The following is a 17,157-nucleotide window of genomic DNA, read 5'->3' as shown; positions in this document are numbered from 1 at the left end:
TTGAAGCTTGAAAAGACCTTATTTATATTTCAGCATTCTGATGGAATAAATAAGCAGCTATGTATTAAAAACTTAAAACCTAACCTTTTTAATGATCCCGTATTTCCGTGCGTCTTTATTCTTGAACTTTCCTTCTTCATCCTAAACTTTTAGAGAAAAGTCGTATCATCAGTTCTGTATTTTAAATATAGTATACTTCATGCTGTTTATGTGTTTTATTTTAGTACTGGTAAAAAGAGTTGTTTCCTCTTGCTGTTTTTAAACTACATTTCGGAAAATGTGCAGTTTTGTCGCTCTGTCACTCTCTGTAGCATTTCTTCTCACTTACTTGCTTTCTTGTTTTGTTGACACTAGGTTCTCTTCTGGGTTATTTTACTACCTGCTTCACGGGTATATCATAGATGGTTTTGAAGTGTTTATTTTTCTTGTATTTTGTTTTGTTTTTAAATCCACAGGATTAAAAAGGTGGCCTAAAACCCATGTAATCTTTGTTTATACCTATTCCAGTTTATTTATGAATAGCTTCCGGAGAGGTCAGTTTTCTGACACTATCTTCACCGAACCCTGCCAAGGCAGGATGCTGTTAAACAAACAGTACTTCAGCCCTGCTTCTGTGGTTCTTTCTTAGCTTCCTATTCTTTGCAATGATGGAACGTAATGGGAATTGGAGTTCAGTGGCATTGGGCAGGTATTGGGGTGTAGCATTATTATCAGTTGTATCTTGCCCATATTTAAAAAAAAATAGCGAAGATAGAAATGATTGAATAAAATAGGAAGTTTCTGAAGTTGAAAATAACACATGTTTATATATACATGAAATAATCTGAGAAAGTAAATGTGTGCTATAAAAAAGGGTGATTGAGTTAAATATGACAAAACTGAAGCTAAAGCAACATAAAATCATCCAAACAAAATAAGAAGGTATTTTAAGTCAACTAGTCATACTTTATGCCCAAAGTGACTTACTTAACAAATGAGCATTTGTTAATCATCAAACACTTCTAATGATAATGAATCTGCTGTGCACAGAAGTATTCTCCATCTTTGGCTGCTGTGTTGTTAGTACATAATTCTGAGGTAAAACCTGCCACCTTTTAGCTGACATAGCTGAATCTGCATTTTCTCTAAAGCAAGAAATCATGCATGCACCCCATTTTTATCAATAGCTTTTTCAATTAAGTGGAAACAACTTTCATGTAGAGATTGTTTTAAAATATAGCATTCAACTCTGAATATAAGAAACTATTTTAGTAAGATTTCCTTAAGGACAATTTGAAAGAAATCTCAGAAGTCTCTCTATACATCTCAACAACTCTTTTCATAAATTTATTTTATGCTAATAATTTAAAATGTGAGAAAATGCCTTTAAGGGACTACTTCTCCATATATTTCTTACAGTGACAAAAATCAGAAAAAAACTTGGGTACTAGCAACAGAGAATTTTGTGAATTATTTGTGTTTTATGGAATACTGTTCTGTAATGACTAAAACGACATTGCAGACATAAACTTACTGAGATGGAAATTCACAATATTCTCTTTAGTGATTAATGCACCTTCATTTATATACTAAAAAATGTTTCCTATACGTAGCAAAAATATATTGAGATGAATATATAGCAGTATTTTACTCATTTTATATACAGGAAGTCAGATTTTAATACTTTTTTTTCTGAAATTGATTTTCCTATCCCAAACTAGAACTATATATTTTTTAAATTTTATTTTGAAAACAAAAGGAGCCAGATCTTACTCCAAATGAGTTCCGGTCACCATGGAATATAGCATAATTATTTCTCCTCTCAACTGAGATATGATACTAATATCAATCTCCTTATTAGTAACTATAATACATTCACTTTAATTATTCTAGTAGACATTATTCCCCTATATAGTGCTGTTTCTAAAAGAACTTCATTTTAATTATAGGTTATTAAGACTATAATGTTAATAAGAATAGGTTAAAGGCTATGTCTGGAGGTATACACAAAGACAAAATTTAGAGCCTTAAATGTCTTCATGAACAAAGAAAGAAAAAAAGGCATAGCATATTAGAATAATCTTTCAAGTCAAGAAGTTGAAAAAGTAACAAACACAACTGTAGAAAGAAGAAGGTAGTATTTTAATAAGGTATTTAAATTTTGGGGTAGGTAATTTTAGCATTGCCCAGAAATTTAAAAGATTTTTTAAAAAATAATACATAGTAAAAAAGTTTCTCTCCTTGCCATCCTCTCTTGTTCCCATGCTGCTGTTAATATAATAATAAAAATAATATTAACATTTTAAATTGACAAAGAAAGATTGTTAAGTGGTGATTGTTATCTATTTGGAAAAAAGATCTGTATATAATATGCAAATTCCTAGCACATTGAGTTTTGATACAAGATTTCAAAAGCGCCAGAATTTCAAAGCAAAGTCTGACTTACACACTAATCTCTCAGTCCCTCCTTCAAAAGACTCATGAATTGGTCTGTAAAGCCATTTAAAGTCTCAAAAACATGTACACACAGTGAAAGAACAAATTCCAAGTGAAGGTAAGTGTCTGGGACATAACGTTACTACTTCCAACATTATTGTCCTGGTTCTTTTAGGTAACAGAGCTAGTGACACAAACTCATGATACTTTAACACCTAGCACTGGCACCAGCATTATTCAGTTCTTCCTCTGTAAGCTGACCCTGGCAGATACTTGTATAGAAATGTGGTGTTTTCCAAACAACCCCGTCAGAAAATAGGCAGAAGACCCAAAATGACGTTTCTCCAAAGAAGACATGAAAATGGCCAAAATGCACATGAAAAGATGCTCAATATCACTAATTATTAGAGAAACACAAACCAGTCAAGATGGCCATTATTAAAAAGTCTACAAATAACAAATGCTGGCGAGCGTAGGGAGAAAGGAAAGCTTCCTACACTGTTGGTGGGAATGTAAATTGGTGCAACCACTGTGGAGAACAGTGTGAAAGTTCCTTAAAAAAACTAAAAATAGAGTTACCATATGATCTAGCAGTCCTGTTCCTGGGCATGTATATGGAAAAGGCAAAAACTAATTTGAAAAGATTTATCCAATTTTCATAGCAGCACTATTTACAATACCCAAGACATGGAAGCAGCCTAAATATCTATGAACAGGTAAATGAATAAAGAAGAAATACCATTTTTATGCACGTGCACGCACACACACACACACACACACACACTAGAATATTATTTAGCCAAAAAAAGAATGAAATAGTGCCATTTGCAGCAACATGGATGGACCTAGACGTTATGGTACTAAGTAAAGAGAAAGACAAACATCATATGATATCGCTTATGATTGGAATCTTAAAAAATAAAACAAATGAACTTATTTACAAAACAGAAATAGACTTAAAAACATAGAAAACAAATTTACAGTTACCAAAAGAGAAAGGACAAGGGGAGGAATAAATTAGGCATTTGGAATTAGTAGATACACACTACTATATATAAAATAAACAATAAGGACCTGTGTATAGCACAGAGAACTATATTCACTATCTTGTAATAACCTATAATGGAAAAGAATATGAAAAAGATAACATGTATGTATGTGTGTGCTCACGCATGTGTAACTGATTGCACGTATGTGTGACTGAATCACTTTGTTGTACACCTGAAACTAACACGTTGTAAATCAGCTCTACATCAACTGAAGAAAAAAAACAATAACAGTTAAAGAAAGAAATGTGTTTTCTACTTAAGTAGCTTGTTTTCTGTTGTACAGCCCAACTTCGGACATGCAGGCCCATTCCCACCTCTCATTAAATGTCTTTTGCGATGCCTTTTTAGCATAATAAAGCATCAGTCATCTCTACCAACCTAGCACAGCACAAGCTAGTTCAGGTCTTAAGGATGGGATAGTGCATGCTTGTCCTGTGCTCCTTTTCCATCTCTATCTCAAGGTAACTTAAATTATAATCCAACATACCTTTCCCTTTTCAAGGACCTGTGATTGTCATTCGTTTGTGTTCATTACATCTAATATAAGGTTGCTTGAAAAACTACCCAGCAGTAAAGTAAGAAATGAAAAGCAGAGTAGAATACCAGTTTGGTAAAAAGGAAAAGACATATATATTATAAATACACAAAAGAAAAAGTAAAGTTTAGCAATGTGTTAATCATTTTTCTAAGTTCACAGTTTGAATTTTTTTACTTATATTTTATTCATTGCCTTTACATCTGTAGTCCTTGTACAATCAGGAAAAAATATAGATCATATTTAAAGCTTAGCAAATATTTGGGGGAATATATTTAATTACTTTAAGCTATATCACCAGCAAATAAACCTCTTTTAGCCTCCACAGTTTTATAAAAAGATCATTAAAGTTTTGTTCTGCCTCTTGTGCAGGTATGGGATGGCACCAGGACCCCATTCCCATCTTGGAGAGTCTTAATACAAGACCCTGCTCTTGAAGGTGATTTAAGTCGCATCCATCAGCTGCAGAATCTGACAGTAGACATTTTAGTCTATGATAACCATGTTCAAGTGGCTAAATCTCTAAAGGTGATGTTACATTGCAAACTTGTTTGTCTTTTGTATTTTTATTAATATTAATTATAATAATATTAATAATATTTGAGGTCTAGAAATTAACTCCAGGTTTATTTTTTCTTTAATTTCTAATTTGTAAAATACATGTTTAAAATAAATTATTAGATGATACATTAAATTATAATGGCTTGAACAACTTTTTAAAATTTAGCATTTCTGAATATCTTAAAGCTGTGCCCAAGTTTGCTATGAAAATAAGAAAGAAAAATTTTATCCTGCAATAAAATTTGCCGAAACTGATGGAGGATGTATGAAATATTTGTAAACTTAAAAAATGCTAAATTTTTTTAATTGGTTTGATAAAATCCAGTCTTTAACTTTGTACTCATTAGTCTAAGAAATTGTTAATCTACCTCTAAAATATATTGTAAATTGTTTGTGTGTATCATGCAGTTTATTAGAATTTGCTCAGTTTTTGAGATAAAATTTTCTAGGTAAAAGCATCCTGCTTAATTATGGCACTTCTTGTTTATTAATAACATTTTAAGAAATATTTTTCTTCATTTTGCCATATTTTATGTTTGCAAGTATCCTTTCTTGCCAAGAATAGTATCATTAATAATAGCAATCATAATAGTAACATTTATCAAACATTTAATATGTATTTAGCACTGTCTCCTGCAGTAGGTACTATCATTTCTGTTTTACAAATGAGAAAACTGAGGCACTCAGAGGTTAAGCCCAAGATTTCACAGCCACTTGGTTGAAGCATGTATCTGAATGTAGTGTCTGCTTCCAGAGCTAATCCTCTTAAGCAGTATGAAGAAATGATTTTCTTTATTGCAAATAAAGCTTCCATCCTACCTTGAGGGAGTTATACAGCCAACTTAATAGGAAGAAAACAGTGAAAGTGAGTTGTAATATTTTTAGATATGAATTTTAGTGCCTAATTTCTTTTTTGCAAATAAATGTTCTTGAAGAGGAAATATTTCCACTTTCATACTATGTTACAAATAAGCCCACCCAGCTCAATAAATTAGGTTCAAGTCCAGGGCACAGAGGGTGATAAGTGCACTTCTTTTTCCTTTGTGAGTGTGTTCATACTTTTTGTCAGGAAATTGACCTTTGAAGATATATTTTGATGCTTTTCCCTGATTTTATCTGCATTGATTAGTTACAAAAATAAATATAATGATAAAGCCAATTCTAAAATCTTTTTAAGATACAGGTAGAGTTTACAAATGAAAAAATTTACATTTTAGATTGAACCGTTTAATTCTCTTCCCTGCCCCTGTGCTGCTTCTGTAGGTCTTTCTGTTCCTCTTTCTTGTCCAAGTCCTGAACAGTACCTACCACAGTGGTTTCCATACTGTAAGGGTGAAGTAAATACTATCTTCTGATGAATGAATGAATCAGTGAGCCTCTGACATTTAAAAAAATTTTTTTCATCTCCCTTTTCGCTGCTTTATCTCACCCACTAGAGGGTGCTCTGAGCACACATAATTAAGAAAATGTAGGCAATTAATTTTTCTCTAAAGATATCATGACATATTTATCCGTGATGTAATAGAAAAATGGAAAGAATTTTATCTGTATAAAAGTAATATAACTGTAGGCTTTGGTTTAATGTCCAGTGATAGCATATTTTATTTGTTCTGAGGTAACCTCCATACCTCAGAACAAATAAAATATGCTATCACTGGGGGTCACGCAGAGTCGGACACGACTGAAGCGACTTAGCAGCAGCAGCAGCAGCAGCAACCTCCATACCAACCATTTCATACTAATTGAAGAAATCACCAGAGTCAAATGATACTGATAGCCAATGAATTCTTATCAGCACTTGAAGAAAACTGGTTAAAATTGCATATCTATTTTGAAATGCATGGAATGCATGTATTTTTGTTGAGTAGGAGCAGGAAAAATGTGGTTTTTATTTTATTTAATAAAAAACAGTTAAGGCAGTTATAAAGTACGATATAATTGAATTCTCTGTACATTTTACAACTTAAGTTTTTTAGCTGTAACATTTTTAACAGTTTTCTGAAAATTTGCTTAAAGTAAAATATCACATTCCCTAAGCATTTAATACACACACACACATAATGACATTTCAAACATTTTGTCTATAAACGAAAGCAGGGTATTGTCAATCCCCAGACTTACTCTGACACAATTTAAAAATAATTATAAAATATACCTAGTTAGTATGTTTGGCATTCAATGACCCAAGAACTATAGTTTGATTATTTTCAGACATATACAGGTTATTAAAAATGTTATAAGTTATAAAGGGAAAGTTATAGGGAATATTGAAATTATTTAAAAAGGAATAATAATTTCTTAATACTTTGGCCACCTCATGCGATGAGTTGACTCACTGGAAAAGAGTCTGATGCTAGGAGGGGTTGGGGGTAGGAGAAGATGGGGACGACAGAGAATGAGATGGCTGGATGGCATCACTGACTCGATGGACATGAGTTTGAGTGAACTCTGCGAGTTGGTGATGGACAGGGAGGCCTGGCGTGCTGTGGTTCATGGGGTCTCAAAGAGTCGGACATGACTGAGCGACTGAAATGAACTGAATAGCCAGTTTGTTTTGCTTTTTTTGTTTATGTATTAAGATGGACTTTTATAACAATGTTTAGACATATGTTTTATAATTTTGGGGTTATGATTCCCTCACCTGTATTTTTGGAATCTTACCACATTAACAACAAGACTATTTATTATGTATTTGTCTATTTTAACAGAGCATCTGGCATATTTTATAGTATATTTAGCAAGCTTAAAAAAATACAATGCTGCCTCCAGAAGGAATTTCTGGAAATAGCAACTTGTCATTGTTATAGCCTATGTATATATAAATTCTCTCTTGATCTTTAAAATATGATTTTAATTATGAAATGCAGTAGTAGAGACAAATGACATCCATGTGTCTGTCACCCAAACTTAATATTTATAAATGTTTTGCACACTTATTTTAGGTACTTTTAACTTTAAGAAATGAAACTCTACGTGTGGAACCTTCTTTGTACTTCTGCCTATCCTAATATTTTGCTTCCCAATATCCTGTTTTTATTTATCCTAACATGTAGGTATGTAGAACCATGTTTAGTATGCTTTTATGAATTTTTTCTGAAAAATGCATATAGTTATTTATCATTCTATAAATTGCTTTTCTCCTTTGACATTATATTTCTAAGATTTATCCATGATCATACATGTGTCTCCACTAATACCAGCCTGTCTTGATTTTTATACCTTTATTTTTAAATGATACTTCATAGGTTAAGCCCTCACTCCCAGTTCAGTCTTCAAAACTAACTTTTCACTTTCAGATCAGTTTTTACAGTTGCGGGAAAGGCACCGGGGATTTTGACAGAAATTGCGTTGATTTTAGAGAATAATTAATTAGGAAATTATCATTGTATTTTGAAACTTTTCACTTATGGATATGGTATCTTTCACCTGGGTCTTGGCTTAAGTACTTTGTAGATTACATACAAATATGTTCTAATATATAGAGTATGTTAAAAAGAATTATAGAGTAATAAATGTTCAAAAAGAATGAGATAGAAGTGCATAAATATTTTATATTTTCTTCTTACTTTACTTTGGAGACCATGAGGAAAGTCAACATGTCATCCTTTTTTTTTTTCCTTTTTCTTTTGTGTTTTTCTTCTTTGAGTTTATTTACCCTGCTCCCCTGCTGTTCTGTCAGTGTTAGAAGTCAGAGAAGGAAAGACTAAATGCTTTACCTCTTTATAAAACACATGATTATTTGGGAAAAGTATCCTTGAGAATGAAGAAGTAGCTCAAGGAGTATGGATTTCCCCCTCCTCCCCACCATTTCTCTCCTCTGTCAAATCCAGAGAGTGATGACAAGAAATACAATGAACTGAGACAGTAATAAGCAGAGGTGGGAAACTGATTTATAATAAATGTGATTTAGGTTATACAGCTTCTTCCTTTAGTAGATGTCAGTTTCTTTAATAATATTCTGTGTGTCTCTTTTTAAGTCTTCTTAAAAGAGTATCAAATACTGTATATTAAAAGTATTTTTAGAACTCAGTTCAGTTGCTCAGTTATGTCTGACTCTTTGTGACCTTGTGGACTGCAGCATGCCAGGCTTCCTTGTCCATAAGCAACTCCCGGAGCTTGATCAAACTCATGTTCATAGAATCGGTGATGCTATCCACCATCTCATCCCTGTCGTCCCCTTTTCTTCTGCCTTCAATCTTTCCCAGCATCAGGGTGTTTTCCAATGAGTCATTTCTTGGCATCAGGTGGCCAAAGTACTGTAGCTTCAGCTACAGCATCAGTCCAGTGAACACCCAGGACTGATCTCCTTTAGGATGGACTGGTTTGATCTCCTAGCAGTACAAGGGAATCTCAAGAGGCTTCTCCACACCACAGTTCAAAAGCATCAATTCTTCAGCACTCAGCTTTCTTTATAGTACAACTCTCACGTCCATACATGACCACTGGAAAAACCATAGCTTTGTCTAGATGAACCTTTGTTGGTAAAGTAATGTCTCTGCTTTTTAATATGCTGTTTAGGTTGGTCATAGCTTTTCTTGCAAGGAGCAAGCGTCTTTTAATTTCATGGCTGCAGTCACCATCTGCAGTGATTTTGGAGCCCCCAAAAATAGATTCATGGGGTCGCGGAGAGTCGGACACGACTGAGCGACTTAACTGAACTGAAATAAAGTCTGTCACTATTTCCATTGTTTAGCCATCTATTTGCCCATGAAGTGATGGGACCGGGTGCCGTGATCTTAATTTTCTGAATGTTGAGATTTAGCCAACTTTTTCACTCTCCTCTTTCACTTTCATCAAGAGGCTCTTAAGTTCTTTGCTTTCTGCCGTAAGGGTGTCATCTGCATATGTGAGGTTATTGATATTTCTCCTGGCAATCTTCATTTCAGTTTGTGCTTCATCCAGTCCAGCATTCCACATGTAGTACTCTACATATAAGTTAAATAAGCAAGGTGACAAGATACAGCCTTGATGGACTCCTTTCCCAATTTGGATCCAGTCTGTTGTCCCATGGCTAGTTCTAACTGTTGCTTCTTGACCTGCATACAGATTTCTCAGGAGGCAGGTCAGGTGGTCTGGTATTCCCATCTCTTTCAGAATTTTCCACAGTTTATTGTGATCCACACAGTCAAAGGTTTTGGCATAGTTAATAAGGCAGAAATAGATGTTTTTCTGGAACTCTCTTGCTTTTTCCATGATCCAGCGGTTGTTAGCAATTTGATCTCTGGTTCCTCTGCCTTTTCTAAATCCAGCTTGAACATCTGGATGTTCACAGTTCACATACTGTTGAAACCTGGCTTGGAGAATTTTGAGCATTACTTTGATAGCATGTGAGATGAGTGCAATTATGCTGTAGTTTGAGCATTCTTTGGCATTGCCTTCCTTTGGGATTAAAATGAAAACTGACCTTTTCCAGTCCTGTGGCCACTGCTGAGTTTTCCAAATTTGCTGGCATATTGAATGCCTTACTTTCACAGCATCATCTTTCAGGATTTGAAATAGCTCAACTGGAATTCTATCACCTCCACTAGCTTTATTTGTAGTAATGCTTCCTAAGGCCCGCTTGACTTCACATTCCAGGTTGTCTGGCTCTAGTCCAGTGATCACACCATCATGGTTATCTGAGTCATGAAGATCCTTTTTGTATAGTTCTTCTGTGTATTTTTGCCACCTCTTTTTAATATCTTCTGCTTCTTTTAGATCCATACCATTTCTGTCCTTTATTGAGTCCATCTTTGCATGAAATGTTCCCTTGGTATCTCTGATTTTCTTGAAGAGATCTCTAGTCTTTCCCATTCTATTATTTTCCTCTATTTCTTTGCATTGATCACTGAGGAGGGCATTCTTATCTTTCCTTACTATTCTTTGGAACTCTGCATTCAGATGGGTATATCTTTCCTTTTCTCCTTTGCCTTTAGCTTCTCTTTTTTTCTCAGCTATTAGTAAGGCTTCCTCAGACAACCATTTGGCCTTTTTGCATTTCTTTTTATTGGAGATGGTCTTGATCACTGCCTCTTGTACAGTGTCATGAACCTTTGTCCCTAGTTCTTCAGACAGTCTGTCTATCAGATCTAATCCTTTGAATCTGTTTCTCACTACCACTGTATAATCATAAGGGATTTGATTTAGGTCATACCTGAATGATCTAGTGGTTTTCCCTACTTTCTTCAATTTAAGTTTGAATTTGGCAATAAGAAGTTCATGATCTGAGCCACAGTCAGCTCCCAGTCTTGTTTTTGCTGACTGTATAGAGCTTCTCCATCTTTGGCTGCAAAGAATGTATCTTGATTTCGGTATTGACCATCTGGTGATGTCCATGTGTAGAGTCTTCTCTTGTGTTGTTGGAAGAGGGTGTTTGCCAAAACCAGTGTGTTCTCTAGGCAAAATTCTGTTAGCCTTTGCCCTGCTTCATTTCAATACTTCAAAGCCAAATTTCCCTGTTATTCCAGGTATCTCTTGACTGCCTACTTTTGCATTCCGGTTCCCTATAATGAAAAGGACATCTTTTTTGGGTGTTAGTTCTGTAAGGTCTTATAGGTCTTAATAGAACCGTTCAACTTCAGCTTCTTCAGCATTACTATTTGGGGCATAGACTTGGATTACTGTGGTATTGAATGGTTTGCCTTGAAAACAAACAGAGATCATTCTGTTGTTTTTGAGATTGCATCCAAGTATTGCATTTCAGACTCTTTTGTTTACTCTGATGGCTACTCCATTTCTTCTAAGGCATTCTTGTCCACAGTAGTAGATATAATGGTCATCTGAGTTAAATTTTTAAGACTAAGTTTCGCAAAACATCTAAAATTAACAATAGGACATTTAGTTCAAAATTATATTTGCTTTAATTCTACATTTGACCTCACAGAATGTGTTTCACATTATGGTGTCCTGACCGAAATTGTTTTTACAAATGTTTTCTTTCCGTCAAACTTGTGGAATGTGTGCTGCATTCAAAATTGTTCAGTTGTATCAGACTCTTTGAGACCCTGTGAACTGTAGCCCTCCAGGCTCCTCTGTCCATGGGATTTCCCAGGCAAGAATACTGGAGTGGGTTCCCATTTCCGACTCAAGGAGATCTTTCAAACCCAGGGATTGAACCCGAGTCTCTTGCCTCTCTTGAACTGGCAGGTGAATTCTTTACCATGGAGCCACCTTGGAAGCCCAAACTTGTGGAATAGAGGAAGTTTATTATTTTGATATAATAACACTTTTAAAAATATTCTCTCATAATGAGAGTGTTTTAGTGGTCATATTTAATTAAATGTTACCTTAAATTGGGCTTCCCAGTGGGCCTAATGGTAAAGAATCAACCTGGCAATGCAGGAGACACGAATTTGATCCCTGGTTAAGAAGATTCCCTGGAGTAGGAAATAGCAACCCACTCCATAATTCTTGCCTAAAGAATCACATGGACAGATGAGCATGGTGGGCTGCAGCCCATGGAGTAGCAAAGAGTCAAACACAGCCAGCTATTAGTGATACCTTAAATTAAAGCAGATTATTTTCAAAAACCCTAATCAAATAGGGAGCTTGGATTTGATTTAGGTAATAGTTTTAACTCTAATAATTTTACTAGAGCTAAGACTCAATTGTATTTCATGTCTTAATATCCCCAAAATGAAAATGTGACTTTAGATTTGAAAAAATGCATACACACGTATCCCGACATGCACATGTATGTATACATACGCACATTTTGGTTTCAATATGGTGTCCTTGGGGCTGATATTGAGTATACATCAGTGTAGTATACCAGTTCCCTTTCTGATGGGTCAACACCCTTGGTTATTGGTCTGTACCCCCTATTGGTTGTTAAATACTGTGTCAGAGATTTTGTTTGTTTGTTTGTTTTCTCCATTTTCTAAATAATAAACCATCTACTTTTAGGTTGGAAGCTTCCTTAGAATTTATAGCCTGCATACCAAACTTCAGTCAGTCAGTTCAGAGAATCTGGCAGCGTCTTTAGCCCTAGAGTTTCATCTTCATGGAGGCACAAGTTATGGTAGGGGAATCAGAGTCTTGCCTGAAAATAACTCCGATGTGGATCAGCTAAAAAAGTAAGCCTATTATATACCTATCTATTTTTTTTTTAATTTTTAAAGTTTTATTATGCAATGTAAACATTTTCACAAAACATGAAACACATCCTATTTACTGCCCTATTTATTTATTTATTTATTTATTTGCATTTCAGTCATGTATTAAAATGAGCAAAAAATATGTTCATATTTTCAAAAGCAAATTTTAGTTGTAATAAAGTTACTAATTAATCAGTGCAATTTTCCTAACAATTTCTGGTTAATCATGCAAAATCAAAATCAGTGTGGTAGCTATAATTAAGTGGAACAATATTCAATATGTGTTGCAATTATTCATGAGAATTTGGTTCTATATACCTATCTAGAAATTGTAAATAAGGTGTTAATTAAGCTGATTTCTAAGATAATGTAGTTCTGAGGTGAAGAGCGGGACTCTAATAGAGTCCCTTGTAATTAATTCTCAGAGCCTTCTGTGCCATTATCCATTTTTTTTAAATGGCTGAACCAAATGAAACAAATCAAGTGATTGTTGGTTCAAATAGCTAAACTAGCAGAGCTGAGTTTATAGTCTTTAGTTTTCCAACATTTACTTATATTCTTTCTTACCTTTACTCTTTGCACTTTATGTTCTACCATTTTCCATCTTCTCTAAATATGGAAACAAACAGTGGAAACTGGAGCTTAGCTAAAGTTTGGAAAACTTGATATATATATATATATATATATATATATACCTAGAATGCCAAACGTACTTGGTCCTCCATGGAAAAAATACTGCCTTTCTAAAGTGTGTATACCTTAGAAAATAGGTAGCAGAAGTATTTCATGGTGTCATATTTTTTAAAACTTTTAGGTGGCCCAGAAAGTGAATAGTACCTTAAATCCTGCTACACTTGTACTTTTCCCTGAAGTATTCCTATTAGTCATTGTGTGTAGAAACTCTTTGACCTATACTCTGGGGAAATAAAAAGTGTTCTGCATATTTTCAAAGAGATATAGAAAAAATCCTGTTCAGTAAACTGAAATGACATAACTGTTTTCTAAATTTCAACATATTGAAATCAAGATAACTTTAACATCAATGAAATTAGCTATTTTAATAAACAGATATCAGTTTTCCTACTTTATTTCTTAGATTGCAGTATATAGCTATATAGTATTTCATTGCTTGAGTCTAGCGTGAGATTGTTCTGACTTAGAATGACATGCATTATATACCCAGCTTATTTGCAATATTTCATGATCCCACTGTTTCACTTGTATCTTTCTAGACTTGGGTTTTTTAAATTTTAAAGTCTCTTGGAACCCCCTGATAATCTAATGAAAGCTATAGACCTACTGAAGAATGCATACACACACAAAAACACACAGAGAATTTTCATGTAATTTCACTAAGCTCTTGGTTTCTATGGGTAAACTGACCATTGTTTGACTGTGCTTTATGCAATTAAAAGTTGTATTCTTTCAATGATAGGATTTTAGAATCTGCGCATTTGCCCCCCAGCCAGAGTTTTGGTGGTGTATGTCAATCAGAGCAAGAGGACAGCTTTTCAAACATTTCAAGTAAGGACAGTTTTTTTTTTAATAAATTACCTAACTGTTCGTTCCATTCCGTTCAGTCGCTCAGTCGTGTCCGACTCTTTGCAACCCATGGACTGTAGCCTACCAGGCTTCTCTGTCCATGGGATTCTCCAGGCAAGAATACTGGAGTGGGTTACTATTTCCTTCTCCAGGGGATCTTCCCGACCCAGGGATCAAACCCAGATCTCCCTCATTGGAAGCAGACGCTTTAACCTCTGAGCCACCAGTTGACTTATAATATTGTGTTAGTTTCGGGTGTACAGCTTTAGATTCTTTTCCATTATAGGTTATTAACAAGATATTGAATATAGTTCCATGTGCTATACAGTAAATTCTGGTTATTTACCAGTTTTTATATATAGTGGTGTATATCTGTTAATTCCATACCCCTAATAACTAAGGGTGATTTTTGATGCTGCCGGTTCAGTTTCTGTTAAGTAAAATTACTACATCAACATAAATTATCTTTTTTAATACCTTCCTTTCTCCTTTTCTTTTTGTTAAATTGATATTCATTATAAAGAGACATGCTAAACCTTTATGTGACCTAATACAAAAATAAACATTACTTCTACCTTAATTATGTAGTTACGTTTTCAAATTGAAATGGTAAAGATTACTTGATTTGGGTTATATTAGTATTTATGTATATACATTTCTGTGTGTGTATATATACCTACCTATTGGACTTCGCGGGTGACTCAGTGGTAAAGAATCCATCTGCCAATACAGGAAATGCAGGAGACATGGGTTTGATTCTCGGGTCAGGAAGATCCCCTGGAGAAGGAAATGGCAACCCACTCCAGTATTCTTGCCTGAAAATATTCCATGGACAGAGGAGCCTGGTGGGATTGGAATGAGAGCTGACTTTTTCCAGTCCTATGGCCACTGCTGAGTTTTCCAGATTTGCTGGCATATTGAGTGTAGCATTTTAACAGCATCATCTTTTAGGATTTGAAATAGCTCAGCTGGAATTCCATCACGTCCGCTAGGTTTTTTTGTAGTGATGCTTCCTAAACAAATTCTTAAAGAGATGGGAATTCCAGACCATCTGACCTGCCTCCTGAGAAATCTGAATGCATGTCAAGAAGCAACAGTTAGAACTGGACATGGAATAACAGAATGGTTCCACATTGGGAAAGGAGTACATCAAGGCTGTATATTGTCACCCTGCTTATTTAACTTATATGCAGAGTACATCATGCGAAATGCCAGGCTGAATGAAGCACAAGCTGGAATCATGATTGCCGGGAGAAATATGAATAACCTCAGATATGCAGATAACACCACCCTTATGGCAAAAAGTGAAGAAAAACTTAAGAGCCTCTTGATGAAAGTGAAAGAGGAAAGTAAAAAAGCTGGCTTAAAACTCAACATTCAATAAATGAAGATCATGGTATCCAGTCCAGTCACTTCATGTCAAATAGATGGGGAAACAATGGAGAAACAGTGACAGACTTTATTTTCTTGGCCTCCAAAATCACTGCAGATGGTGACTACAGCCATGAAATTAAAAGACGCTTGCTCCTTGGAAGAAAAGCTATGACCAACCTCAGTTCAGATCAGTTCAGTCGCTCAGTCGTGTCCGACTCTTTGTGACCCCATGGATTTCAGCATGCCAGGCTTCCCTGTCCATTACCAACTCCCGGAGCTTGCTCAAACTCATGTCCATAGAGTTGGTGATGCCATCCAACCATCTCATCCTCTGTCGTGCCCTTCTTCTACTGCCTTCAATCTTTCCCAGCAACAGGCTCTTTTCAAATGAGTCAGTTCTTTGCGTCAGGTGGCCAAAGTATTGGAGTTTCAGCTTTAGCATCACTCCCTTCAGTGAATATTCAGGAGTCATTTCTTTTAGGATTGACTGGTTTGATCTCCTTGCAGTCTCTCAAGAAGACTCTCAAGAGTCTTCTCCAACATCGCAGTTCAAAAGCATCAATTCGTCAGCGCTCAGCTTTCTTTATGGTCCAACTCTCACATCCATACGTAACTACTGGAAAAACCATAGCTTTGACTATATGAACTTTTCTTAGCAAAGTAATGTCTCTCTTTTTAATGTGCTGTCTAGGTTGGTCATGGCTTTTCTTCCAAGGAGCAAGCGTCTTTTAATTTCATGGCTGCAGTCACCGTCTGCAGTGATTTTGGAGCCCAAGAAAATAAAGTCTGTCACTGTTTCCCCATGTATTTGCCATGAAGTGATGGGACCAGATGCCATGAAGAAAAGACCAACCTAGAAAGCATATTAAAAAGCAGAGAGATTACCTTGCTGACAATGGTTCGTCTAGTCAAGGCTATGGTTTTACCAGTAGTCATGTATAGATGTGAGAGTTGGACCATAAAGAACTCTGAGCGCAGAAGAATTGATGCTTTTGAACTGTGGTGTTGGAGAAATTCCTGAGAGTTCCTTGGACAGCAAGGAGATAAAAACCAATAAATCCTAAAGGAAATCAGTCCTGAATATTCATTGGAGGACTGATGCTGAAGCTGAAGCTCCTGTACTTTGGCCATCTGATGCAAAGAACTGACTCACTGGAAAAGACCCTGATGCTGGGAAAGATTGAAGGCAGGAGAAAAAGGGGACGACAGAGGATAAGGTGGTTGGATGGCATCACTGACTCAATGAACATGAGTTTGAGCAAGCTCCAGGAGTTGGAGAAGGACAGGGAAGCCTGGTGTGCTGCAGTCCATGGGGTCACAAAGAATCTGACACAACTGAGCTACTGAACTGAGCTGAGGAGCCTGGCAGGCTATAGCCCATGAGGTGGCAAAGAATCCCACACAACTTTAGTGAGTAAACAACAACAATAACCACAAAAATATATATACTTATTAAAAATCTGTATTCATTTCACAGTCAACTATTTGCTTGTTAGTTTCTAGCTGCTTTACTTCCAATAGCCCAAGTATTTTTTGATCATACATATCTTAAGAGTTCCCAGTTGTATTGAGTTAATCAAGTACCTAAATATAAAATATTAACAGA

The 17,157-nt window shown here is 35.3% G+C and overlaps 1 protein-coding gene across 7 annotated transcripts in view; it reads left to right on the top strand.

Annotated features, from left to right (window-relative positions):
* Positions 1-17,157, top strand: part of POT1 (protection of telomeres 1) — a 97,235-nt gene that overhangs the window by 58,411 nt on the left and 21,667 nt on the right. For all 7 annotated transcript variants that reach the window (XM_055421207.2, XM_055421208.2, XM_055421205.2 and 4 more), the window contains 3 exons: positions 4,372-4,527; positions 12,445-12,614; positions 14,071-14,159. In XM_055421207.2, coding sequence (XP_055277182.2) covers positions 4,372-4,527; positions 12,445-12,614; positions 14,071-14,159 — 415 coding nt within the window. The remainder of the gene's footprint in view (positions 1-4,371; positions 4,528-12,444; positions 12,615-14,070; positions 14,160-17,157) is intronic.

This window comes from Moschus berezovskii, chromosome 3 (genome assembly GCF_049115385.1).
Source record: "Moschus berezovskii isolate FMDL1 chromosome 3, NW_MosBer_1.0, whole genome shotgun sequence".
In the NCBI taxonomy this organism is placed as follows: Eukaryota; Metazoa; Chordata; class Mammalia; order Artiodactyla; family Moschidae; genus Moschus; species Moschus berezovskii.
Note: the sequence above shows the minus strand (reverse complement) of the source record. Positions and strands in the feature narration are given on the sequence as shown.